This window comes from Paroedura picta, chromosome 7 (assembly GCF_049243985.1).
Source record: "Paroedura picta isolate Pp20150507F chromosome 7, Ppicta_v3.0, whole genome shotgun sequence".
Lineage (NCBI taxonomy): Eukaryota > Metazoa > Chordata > Lepidosauria > Squamata > Gekkonidae > Paroedura > Paroedura picta.
In genome coordinates this window covers 116,076,005-116,088,616 of record NC_135375.1, presented here as the reverse complement: position 1 = coordinate 116,088,616, position 12,612 = coordinate 116,076,005, and the positions used below count along the sequence as shown (strand labels likewise).

Below are 12,612 nucleotides of genomic sequence, written 5' to 3'. Positions count from 1 at the left end.
GGTGGGTGAGGCTGAGAGAGCCCTGAGATTCTGCTCGGTCAGTATAGCTTTATCAGGTCATTGGCAAGCCCAAGGTCACCCAGCTGGCTGTATGTGGGGGAGCTGTGAATCAAACCCGGCTCACCGGATTAGAAGTCAGCACTCCTAACCAGTACACCAAGCTGGTGTAAAATAAATAAAAATAATCCAACATGACATTGTATTAAGACGTTTACTAAAAATCAGTTTTTTTTTAAAGAACCCGAAATTGGTTTGGCCCCAAGAGGCTCCTTATTTAACAACAGCATCACATGAACTCTGATGTGTACACTTCTGTTTTTTGGTGCAGGGAGTCCCAACCAGGGGTTTGCAGGACTTCCTGCCTTAATGGACTTGGCCCCAAACTAGGGAACTGCCAGCTTCCATTGCTTCCCTCCTGCCCGTGAATTCTCTCATTGTGTCTGCACCTGGGAGGGGGTGGAGCCTGCACATCTAATCACACCTTAAACTGCCTCCTGTCAGTCAGTCAGTCAGTCAGTCAGACAGTAACCTTTTATTGGCATAAAATATGTATAAAACATATAGAAATAGGGCTTAAAATTTTAATGAGATAATAAAATAGGCCATGGGGTTACATAACCGAACAGATCTTAAACTGATTAGATAAACTATAAAAGAAAATACAAAATAGGCAGCATATTATAAAAGCATCTTAGTTAAGACTCTGGCGACTATAATGCTTACCTCTGGGTCTTTGTCAGAGAGCAGAAATTGCAAGGCCATAGAGTTACTTACAGAAGGCTTGTTTCCCAGCAAAGCAACAAAACTATCATCCCGGCATTGCTCATATAAGGGGCAATCTAACAAAATGTGTGCGATAGAGTCAGGGCAACCAGAACCACACAGACAGAGTCTCAAACGGTGTCGTCGGATACGGTTAAACCTTTAAGTCCTTCGAGGGGAAAGCATTCATTCGTACCAGGAGAAAAGCTCTTCTCAGGGGTGGGACATCAAGAAGATGTAAGTATGTAGGCATAAGATTTCTCTGCACAGTGGTGCCAAAGAATGCTGGAGAGCAGACTCGAGGCTGGGTAGGCATGAGTTCCTGATGCTCATGGTCTAATATTCTCTGCTTAATAATCCGGAAGATATATTTTTCTTCCAGAGGTAGTAGGGAGTTCAGGTCGATGCCAATGGAGACTAATTTTTGTTCAATAGCCTGCAACCATCGAAATTTAAGAGGGTCACTTTTTTAGACAAGTTAAAAGGCTGCCAGTTTCTACTCTAAAATGTAGTCTGACCCAAAATTTAAAAGTAGCTATCCAGGCCATTGTCTCTACCTTAATTTGGCCAAATTCTGCTCAGATGGCATGATAGGAGACACACTTGGGAGCCCCTGCAGTTTGCCTATAGAAAGCAGATTGAACACCCTCAACAGATTTATCAAAAGCAGGAATCCATAAGGGGCATCCAAACAGGAACTGGAATATCACTTTGGTATTAAAAATGTTAATTGCTGCAGGAATAAATTGGTTTCGCAGAGAAAAATAACCGTTTTATCAGGGAAGAGGAGGATTTGGCCTAATTGATAGCTCGTTGGCAGTGGGAGCGCCAGTTCTTAGATACTTAAATGTTTTGACTTGTTCTATTGAAGTGCCTCCAATAGACCAAGTCATAGCGTGCCAGCTCTTAGAGAAAACCAAAACTTTTGTTTTGTTAGATAATTACTAACTTATTATGTTGGTAAAAGGTGGATAAGTATAGTTGTAAGCCAGCCCTTGTGTATGAGAGTGTTATAGTGTTGTCGGCATACAACAACAAAGGAATATGCTGGGAACCAAGTTTTGGGGGATGACCATTAATAGGTTCCAATTTTTGCACTAAATCATTAATGAATAAATTAAACAACAAGGGGGCCAGAATACAGCCTTGCTTAACTACAATGGTCGTTGAGATCTTAGAAGTTTAGTCTCCCTTTGAAGAATACCGGACTTGACAGGAGGTGGACACAAAGTTTTCGGATGAGAGTCTCGGTTCCATACCCATTCGTTGCAATTTATTCCAGAGCATATCCCTATCTATCTTATCAAAGGCACTTTTAAGGTCTATAAAAGCTGTATAGAGCCTCTTACCGTTTTGGGTCGTATATTTCTCAGCCAGACATGAGAGAATTAAACAATGATCTATAGTAGAGTTACCCTGCAAGAAACCATCTGTTCTGGACCTATAATTCTTTGAGAGCCAGCCCAATCAGTTAGGCGCTGTTCAAGTTGTTTTGCATAAATCTTACCTATAATTGATAATAAACTAATAGGTCTAAAATTATTAGGGTCATTAAGGTCACCATTTTTAAACACGGGAACAATGATTGAATTCAACCAAGAACTTGGGACAATCCCATGTAAATCAATTAAGGTAAATAAATTGGCCAAAGGTAGAGCCCACCATTTAGGGTTGTTTTTAAAAAGTTCTGCAGAGAGGGCATCGTGGCCTGAGGCTTTGCCTATTTTAAGGCTGAGAATTAGTTCCTCTACTTCGTCAGGCAATACCAGGAACCATCTAGGGACATTAGTTGGAATGGAGTCATTCAGCAGATTTTCTGGAGTTGCTGGAACATTAAATAGAGCAGTAAAATGATCAACCCAAACTTGGGGGTCAATAATCAGTTCTAATTTACAAGTCTTCTCATTCAAGGGTCCCCTTACAGCTGACCAGAATGCTTTGGAATTTTTGGATTTAACAATATCAAATAGGCGGGCCCAATTATCATGAGAATAAAGCTGTTTTTTCTCTTGGATAAAATTATTATACTGTGTTTTTTTTTTTTTGTTCGAAATAACTATAGATAATAGTCTGATCCTCTGACGATCGAACCTGTCTAAAGAGCTCTCTCAGGTTTTGTTTTTTTTTTTTTTTGAGATATGGCATTCCTGGTCAAACCAGGGAGGATTGCTGCCTGAGTTACAGACTGGTTGTGCTTTAAGGCCGCAAAGGTCAACTATCTGAGAATACAGATCTACAGCGGTCATAGGTGAGCATGAGTTAGTTAAAGTCTCCCTAAATTCTGTCATTTTTTCAGATTCCAAAAGGGATGTAATCTCTTTCTCCATCTTAGCGGACCATCTAATCAGTTTCAAACAAGATTCAGTGGGAGCTGCTGGTAGAGATACACTGGGACTGTAAACATCTATCCCAGTATGATCCCAGTTTAGAGTCAGTGGAAGGTGGTCACTCTCAGTACACGGCTCTATAGAGAAAGAAGATATACTTTGGAAGCAGTTAAAAGTGCATAAACCAAAATCAATCACACTCTGTCCTTGAGGGGACATGAATGTGAAATCTGCAGATGAGGGAAACTGGTTTTGACCATTTAATCCCAGAAAATTGTGCTCTATACAGAATTCAGTTAACTTGATCCCTGCCTCATTAATGACGCTGTCCTTTGAATTCCTTAAAGGCCAAAGGGAATGAAGTAAGTCCTCATCATCTTCCCCAAAACCCAACCTTGCAAAGATATTGTTATTATTAGTACCAATTCGAGCATTAAAATCTCCTAAAATAATAAATTGGGCTGAAGAGTAATCATATATTGAAAATACAAAATTAGAAAGTTTGGCCCAATTTTGGTTGAGAGTCAGATAATTCTGGGCAGGAGGGAGGTAAACCTTGATTATTAGTAGTAAGGAATTATTCCGGTGCAGTAGGATGGCCATAGCTAAATTTTGACCAGCCTAAAATAGAAGTCAATCTTCAGCAAGGTGGAAATGCCCACTTTGTCGAGTCCCTTGAATTATAGGCTGGTAAATTAAATGATATAAATCCCTTGAGATTATTTTTTTCTTGAAACCAAGTTTGCTGGAAGAGAATACAATCAAAGGAGGTTAAAAATTCCACAAAATCAGAGTCTCCGGATTTGCTTTTCCATCCAGTGATGTTCCAGGATACAATCTGAAGTATAGGATGGAAATGGCCTCCATATTGTCAATCATTTCCTGCAGCTGGTTCCTCAGGTATACATGGTCCTTTATAACCACTTCTATTTGTGTGACTTGGGGAACTTGAGGATTTCTGTACAGTAATTATTGAAGTGTCTTCACCATTAATAACCTCCATTGTGGGCATGAGATATTCTATTTGTTTGTTGTCAGGTTGCGTCCCCTCGGGAGAGCCTCCTGTCTCTTCCCCTCAGTTCTCCTCAAGTCTGTCTGTTAACATGGGTGGTGATGTCACTTCTGGGGGCGAGGCAGGGAGGCATGGCCTGATGACATCACTTCCTGGGTCCCCCGAAACCGGAAATATTGTCGCATGGGGTACTTGACCACATGACTGATGGTCAGCCGTGTGTATGTAAGGAAACATTTTAAAACAATGTGTTCATTTTAAAAGGCATATTGTTAAGCACTGCTCCTGCAAGAAATGTTTTCTTATTAGAATTACACATCACCTGACTTTCTACCTGCTAGTGGTTGGTTCTTCCACCTGTGACAGCCAATTTGTATTTGTGCCCACCACCTTGCGTCAAAATTGCAAAGCTGCCCAGAGGCTTTAAAAGGTTGCGGATTCCTGCTATAAGTGATCCAGAGCAACACCCTGATTTTGCACCCCCTGTGTTGGGAGTGACAGGGAGTACAGACAAAGGAAACCAGATCTTGGGTGAGAAACTGTTGAGGAGAAGGGCCTCCCTGATCCCAGCATAGAGCCATCCACCTAGGGACCCTACTCGTTCCTCTTAGCCTGGCTGGCTGTAAAGACATCCAGGGCAGATCTTGATTTCTGCTTGGGCAGCAGCTAGATTGATGTTTCTGTTACATATGTTTCAAGAATCCAAATTCCCCCACTCTTCTTGATCAGTTTTTTCTGCCTTCCACTCTGGCCTAGTCCTCCTGGATAATTTCCCCCTAATTACCAGACACACACATCCCAGTGGAAGCAGGGCTTCCTGCTGATAGGCCATACCTCTTTACCACCAATCAGCTGACTGGTGGGGGGAAACTTGCCCCCCCAAAGAAAGAGATCCATCTGATGTGCAGCAATATGCCTATGACCTGAAGTAATGCCAACACATCTAAGACGGGGCAGTGCTCTGGTACTTGGGCAAAAACTCTATGGTAGAAACCATATTCACCATAGGGCTTTTGACCAAATACCAGAATGTCGTCTAGCTGTCCTAGATGTGATGACATCACTTCTGGATCACTTATGCAGAGATCTAGACACATCCCTGTTGGATAGGCCTCTCCACTGGAGTAAGTTCCCCCTCTCCCACCATTTGCCAGGCAGGACCCAGCAACACTTCCTCTGATCTTTCATTAATTCCACCATGACTTATATCTCTAGCACTGCACTCCTGGTGACCCATGTCCCAGCACAATCACCTGGAGCAGAAGAATTCAGGAGGCAGCTTTTGATACTAACACCTTGCTCACTGCAGGGGCACTATTCATAACCAGTGGATTGGTATTTGGCCCCTCCTTCTGGTTCGAGGAGTGGTCTGACTTGCTAGTGCTGCCCTCCAATACTGGGAAACCTAAGCGCTTGGCTCGGCTCTCCTCCACACCTGGCGCAATGGTTAGGAGGCAGCACAGGAACCTGAAGATGGCCTGCCGCAGGTCCTTACTGGTCAGGGTATAAATTACAGGATTAAGCAGGGAGTTCATCATTGCCAGACCCAGGAAATAATCTGCCTTGTACAGCACACTGCAAGCTTGGGTCTGGCAAGCAACGTCCAACAGTAAGAGGAGGAACAGAGGCAACCAGCAGGCAATGAAGGTGCCCACTACGGTGGTCACAGTTCTCAGCAAGGACATGTACTTGGATTTCTTGAACACGCCCTCATGAAGGCTGCCCAAGTGCCGCCTGTTGAATTTGACCATGCAGTAGACCCGGCTGTACAGCACCACAATGGACATGAGGATGGCCAGGAAAGCGGTGATGCAGAAGAGTATGTAGTGCTTGGAATAGAGAGGCAGCACCGTGGAACACTCAGGAAGGCGACTGATGCAGTTCCAGCCCAGGAGAGGAAGCGCCCCAAGCATGATGGATGACACCCAGGTGGCCCCCACTAGCAAGAGCATGCGCCCTTTCTTGTTCCCGTGGTGCAGTCGCACTTGGACCATGGTGATGTGTCTCTCAATGGCAATTGCAAAGAGGCTGAGGACAGAAGCAGTCAGTGTAACAAAGACCCCTGCCTCACGTAGAAACCACTGGATGGGTGTCAGCTGGAGAGTCTTGGGCCCGGAAAAGATGATATTGGCAGCATAGGCGACTCCAGCTAGTAGGTCTGACAGGGTGAGATTCCCGAGCAGGTAATACATAGGCAAATGGAACTTCTTGTTCCTCCATATGGCTAGCAGAACCAGTAGATTTTCAGCTACTATGAAGGCACACACCATCAGGAAGACAATGGCATTGACTTGGAGTCTCCCCCTGTATTTACTATTGTAGAGCTTCCCTGTGTAGTTATAGTGCAGGGAAATTATGTTGCTGTTGTTGCAATACTCCTGATAGATCTGGATCCAGTGGGGTGGAGATTCCATGCTGACAGATTCCATCCCATTGGTATCCCAGTCTTATGACTTGCAAGTTTGCACAGAACTATGTATTCAACCCCACCCCACCCCAAGTCATGCTGTACCTCCATTATATATGTCCCACAGGTGAAATGACGTTGTTTCACTTATATTCTCATCCCTGCATCGTGGTCCTGGAGAAGCCATTGCACGCCTTGACATCAAGAAGAGACCTGGAAATTCAACTGGAAACGCATGTTAAGTTGATAACACTTGTCAATAGGAGGGAAGAATATGAATAGGGTGAAGAGGAAAGTTCTCTGGGTCAAAATCTGACCACAGGATCTGACCTTACGGCTCTTACGGCCTAACCAACAATTCATGAAAAACTGACCCCCAAATAAATATTTTCATTGTTATGACTTTAAAAGTCTCTTGCATGGCCTTTCTAACCAGAGTTTGGAGACTTGGTACATTTCTGCTCTGAACAGGGCTGGGATCCCATGGGGGGCTTGCAGCAGGTGTGGTGCTCAGTGCATCTGAATGGTAGCACTTTGCCTACCAGTCAAAAAACTCTGGAAAAAAAGGAGGGAAATGTCTTCCCACCTCCCTCCTCGGACACAGCAAGAACGTCCCAATCCCTCTCCATCCCCTATCCTTCTGGGACCTGGTGAGGAGTTTTTTTACTATTTCCATTTTTATGCCCCACTTTTCTCCCCAGTAGGAACCCAAAATGGCTTCTAAAGTTCTGCCCTTTTCTACTTTAACCTCACAACAGCCCTGTGTGGTGGGCTAGGCTGAGGGGGTGGGACTGGCCCAAGGTCACCCAGTGAGCTTCCAGGGCAGGCAGCATGCGATTTTCTCTGTCAGCACTCCTTAGGCTCAGAGAGGGTGGGAACCCCAGTGTAACCCCTCTGTTAATATGAACAAGTCAGTAGGGTTATAAAGGGAAAGTGTCTGCTACCTTTAAGGGGAAAGGGGGGGCAACAGGTAAAAATACGTCAGGGTCTCAGTCTCTCAAAGAGGCAGTGTGGGGAAGAGGAGTGGGACAAGTGCCATAAACGAACCCCCCTCACTCACCCCACCAATTGCCATAGAGAGACTGTTTCCACACTGGAGCCTCCATACTCTTTCCGCGCTGGAGGCTTCACATGGCAGAGAATTTGGCCCGGTGCACCTCTTCCGCTCTGGATTTCTGCTGCCATACGGAAGCCGGGGCAACAAAGTTCCCAGTGCGAAAACGGTCTCTGAGTTTGGAGTTCTTGGTCTTAATGTGGATTACTTAGCATTGAGGATGACCATTGAGTGCTTGAAAGATTAGTCTTACTGCCCACCTCTGCCAATTCTTCAGCCTGCATCTTTGTAATTACTAGTGTCATGCTGTCCAGATGATCTCTGGAGGCCAATACCAGCCATGTTTCTCAATACTGTCTTGCATGCGACTGCAAGACAGTTACGTGAGGAGCAAACGTAAAGTAAAGGAGGCAATAGGCCCGCTGTTGGGTGCGGATGGACAAACTCTAACGAAAGATGCAGAGAAAGCAGAAAGGCTTAGTGCCTATTTTACATCTGTTTTTTCCAACAGGTCAAAGTGTTTAGGCACATCTAGAGATGGCTGTAGCCAAAGGATAGTGTCTGGGTGGCAGGTTAACATGGATAGAGAGGTTGTCGAGAGGCATTTAGCTGCACTGGATGAGTTCAAATCCCCTGGTCCGGATGAAATGCACCCAAGAGTACTCAAAGAACTTTCCAGAGAACTTGCACAGCCCTTGTCCATCATCTTCGGAACCTCTTTAAGGACTGGAGATGTCCCGGAGGACTGGAAAAGAGCAAACGTTATTCCGATCTTCAAAAAAGGGAGGAAGGATGACGCAGGAAACTACAGACCAGTGAGTCTGACCTCTGTTGTGGGGAAGATAATGGAGCAGATATTAAAGGGAGCGATCTGCAAACATCTGAAGGACAATTTGGTGATCCAAGGAAGTCAGCATGGATTTGTCTCCAACAGGTCCTGCCAGACCAACCTAGTTTCCTTTTTTGACCAAGTAACAGGTTTGCTGGATCGGGGAAATTTGGTTGATGTCATTTACTTGGATTTTAGTAAAGCTTTTGACAAGGTTCCCCATGATGTTCTGATGTATAAGTTGAAGGACTGCAATCTGGATTGTCAGATTGTTAGGTGGATAGGGAATTGGTTAGAGAACCGCACTCAAAGAGTTGTTGTCAATGGTGTTTCATCAGACTGGAGAGAGGTGAGTAGCGGGGTACCTCAGGGTTCAGTGCTCGGCCCGGTACTTTTTAACATATTTATTAATGATCTAGATGAGGGGGTGGAGGGACTACTCATCAAGTTTGCAGATGACACCAAATTGGGAGGACTGGCAAATACTCCGGAAGATAGAGACAGAGTTCAACGAGATCTGAACACAATGGAGAAATGGGCAAATGAGAACAAGATGCAATTTAATAAAGATAAGTGTAAAGTTCTGCATCTGGGTCAGAAAAATGAAAAGCATGCCTACTGGATGGGGGATACGCTTCTAGGTAGCACTGTGTGTGAACGAGACCTTGGGGTACTTGTGGATTGTAAACTAAACATGAGCAGGCAGTGTGATGCAGCAGTAAAAAAGGCAAATGCCATTTTGGGCTGTATCAACAGAAGCATCACATCAAAATCACAAGATGTCATAGTCCCATTGTATACGGCACTGGTCAGACCACACCTGGAGTACTGTGTGCAGTTCTGGAGGCCTCACTTCAAGAAGGACGTAGATAAAATTGAAAGGGTACAGAGGAGAGCGACGAAGATGATCTGGGGCCAAGGGACCAAGCCCTATGAAGATAGGTTGAGGGACTTGGGAATGTTCAGCCTGGAGAAAAGGAGGTTGAGAGGGGACATGATAGCCCTCTTTAAGTATTTGAAAGGTTGTCACTTGGAGGAGGGCAGGATGCTGTTTCTGCTGGCTGCAGAGGAAAGGACACGCAGTAATGGGTTTAAACTTCAAGTACAACGATATAGGCTAGATATCAGGAAAAAGTTTTTCACAGTCAGAGTAGTTCAGCAGTGGAATAGGCTGCCTAAGGAGGTGGTGAGCGCCCCCTCACTGGAAGTCTTCAAGCAAAGGTTGGATACACACTTTTCTTGGATGCTTTAGGATGCTTAGGGCTAATCCTGCATTGAGCAGGGGGTTGGACTAGATGGCCTGTATGGCCCCTTCCAACTCTATGATTCTATGATTCTATGATTCTATGATTCTATGCTCAGATGAAGGGCATACCTCAAACTGGGCATAGAAGAGGGGTCCCCAGCACAATGCCTGATGGTGCTTAGGCACCCGCTAACACCACTCCAGTCATCCACCAGGTGCTTTTAGAGTAAGCTGCCCATCCATACCGACTTCCACGGGACACGCCTTTCCTGAAATAGCCCCGCATCCCGCCCGGGTCTTCAAAACTCCCGCTAGCAGCTTGTGAAGGGCGAGGGCGGGGGCAAGAGATCCGTGTTGCGGACATAGAGATGCTGCAGGCCAGCCAGGAACTCCCCAGGGCCGTGCGTCTTTCCCCCCTCAGGCCGCGCCTGCTCCCTGCCTGCCTGCCTGCTTGCCTGCCTGCCTGCCTGCCTGCCTGCCTGCTTGCCTGCTCCCTGCCTGCCTGCCTGCCTGCTTGCCTGCTCCCTGCCTGCCTGCCTGCCTGCCTGCCTGCTTGCCTGCTCCCTGCCTGCCTGCCTGCCTGCCTGCCTGCCTGCCTGCCTGCCTGCCTGCCAGCTGCGGCGCTGGGCCGTCACATCCCGAAGCTGAGCCGCTGCCTGTGGCCTGGCACAGGGCGCGGCAGGTGGCTGGAGGAGCGGGTGCATGTGCGCACACTTTGCCCATGATCGGGGGCACTCCCCACAGGGCCCCTTTCCCCAGCCAGGGCCGAAGGGACTGTGTCTGAGCTTGGCTCTTGTGGCCCTTTCTTGTATGCCCAGGGAAATGCCAATTGCCACTTTGGATCAGAAGGGAAATTCCTTCCAGGCCAGATTGGCCAGGGATTTGGGGGGGGGGGGTTGGGCTTGGAATTGGAGTCATGTGGGTGGGCAGGTAGTTGTGAATTTCCTGCATTCTGCGGGGGTTGGACTAGATGACCTGCCCTGTGATCCTTCATGCCTGGTCATGTTGGGTGACCTTGGGCCAGTCACAGTTCTCTCAGAGCTCTCAGCCCCATCTACCCCACAGGGTTATTGTGGGGAGAGGTAGGGTAGACAACTGTAAACCACTTTGAGACCCCTTCAGTTAGTAAAAAGTGGGGTACAAACACAGGTCTTCTTCATGGTAACTTGAAGAGCAAAAGATGCCACTGGGTAACCATCAACCTGTACATTCACACAAGAGAATGCAGAAATAGTAATTTTGTATGCAAATGAAGTGCTCCTTCCTAAAGAGTGTGAGTAGTCTTCGCAACAGTAACACTTAACTCAACACAATAAACTTAGTCCACAATACCCACCTCCTCCAAGGATTAAATATAATATAAACATAATAATAAATAAATAAATAAAATAAACACACATGGAAACAAAGGTTGTACGGACCTGACACCAGTTTTGGGAACTGTTCCAGAACACCACCAAACGGGTCCTGTCCTGCCCACAGACTGCAAAGGCAAAAGGGCAGAGAAATGTTTCTGAACAAAGACATCACCTGGGAAAGGCAAGACTGTCCAGGTCACAATATCAAGTTTGGGAAGGCTCACAGGACATTCAGTGCATCAAGGCAACTCCGTGAACACAAGAAAAGTCCTGGTGTTTCCTGCTTTTGAAGGTGGAGGATCCCTTTTAGTCTCTATAGCCACTGACAGACCAATGCTCTATGAAATCTGCCCTATACCCCTTTAAAGCTTGCCTATGCCTGTGGCCATCACAACACCCTCTGACAGCAAATTCCACATGGCTAGTTGTAAGTCCTCATAGGAAAGAGCTGTGTGATTATCAACAGGAAGAAAGTTTTGGCCTGCTGAAAAGAATGGCTGAGGCTCTTCTCTCCCACTGTTACATTTTTGCCTTGCCTTGCAACTTCTTCAGTTTCTTTCCTCTCCAGTCCTGCATGTCCTCATTCTCAATTTCTTGTCCTCCCCTTGTTTCCCTCCCTCCCTCCCTCCCATCCCCTTGCTTACCTGTTTCACTGCCCCACAGACGGCGATCCCCTCATGCACGCAACACCCCTCCTCCTCTGCTGTTCAGGCAGCTGAGCAATCAGACATTCCAGGCAGGCCCTAACATGGCTTCTCCCAACCAACCACGTGGACATACCCCCCAAGCACACACACCTATGTGTGGCACTGTTCAAAGGACTGCTTGGTCCTGAGTCTTGTTTTCTTTCTTGCTAGGCTGCCTATCAAGCAGCAGCAGCAGCACAAGCCTGTCCATCAGCAAGCTGCAGAAGCCTGCTGGGAGGGGCTCCAAGGTTCAGAAAAACAAAAAACAGGATTGCCCAGATCCAGAAACTAGGCAGTCTTGCAACAAACCGGTACACGTTCTCACCAGCAGAATTCACAGACAAAGGGAATGGAGACCCACCCATGCCTAGAGCCCACTTCGCTTAGGAGCGCAGGCTCAGTGGCGGAGCTTCTGTTTGGCTTTATAGATTGACTAGAATGTAAGCCCACTGTAACCAAAATACAGTGGACGCTAGCAGCCCCCCCCCCACCACCCCCGTCCCCTCCCCCCCGAGACCCCTCCCACCCGAGACAGGGGCCCCCTCCAAGGTGATGCCCTGGCTTTGACGCAGGGAAAGGAGCTGGGCCGCTGCATCTCTGACACGGTGGCCCAGCTCCTTTCCCTGTGCTGAAGAGCTGTCCCCCGCCCGCCCAGCGAAGCCTCCCCCAGCCACCCCCCTCCCCCGCGAATCCCTGGCTTCGGCGCATCCCTCGGAGCAGGGCGGCCACGGCGGGCCTGCTCGGAGGGCCGCGCTGAAGCCTCCCCTGGCTGGCTGCCTGCCTCCCCTGTGACTCCACGGCTTCAGCCCCTCCACCAGCTGCCCCCTCCCCCGCGAGTCCCCGGCTTCAGCGCAGCCCTCGGAGCAGAGCCGCCGCTGCAGGCCCACTCTGAGGGCCGCGCCAAAGAGTTCCCCGCCCCAGCTTCCATGTG

General features: G+C 47.3%; 1 protein-coding gene across 1 annotated transcript; it reads right to left on the bottom strand.

Annotated features, from left to right (window-relative positions):
- Positions 1-2,875: 2,875 nt before the first annotated feature.
- On the bottom strand, positions 2,876-12,081 carry S1PR5 (sphingosine-1-phosphate receptor 5). Its single transcript, XM_077346142.1, has 3 exons — positions 11,640-12,081; positions 11,059-11,120; positions 2,876-6,733 (listed from the first exon to the last, which is right to left on the bottom strand). The coding sequence occupies exon 3, from the start codon at positions 6,528-6,530 to the stop codon at positions 5,370-5,372; it is 1,161 nt and encodes a 386-aa protein (XP_077202257.1). The 5' UTR covers positions 6,531-6,733; positions 11,059-11,120; positions 11,640-12,081; the 3' UTR covers positions 2,876-5,369.
- Positions 12,082-12,612: the final 531 nt, after the last annotated feature.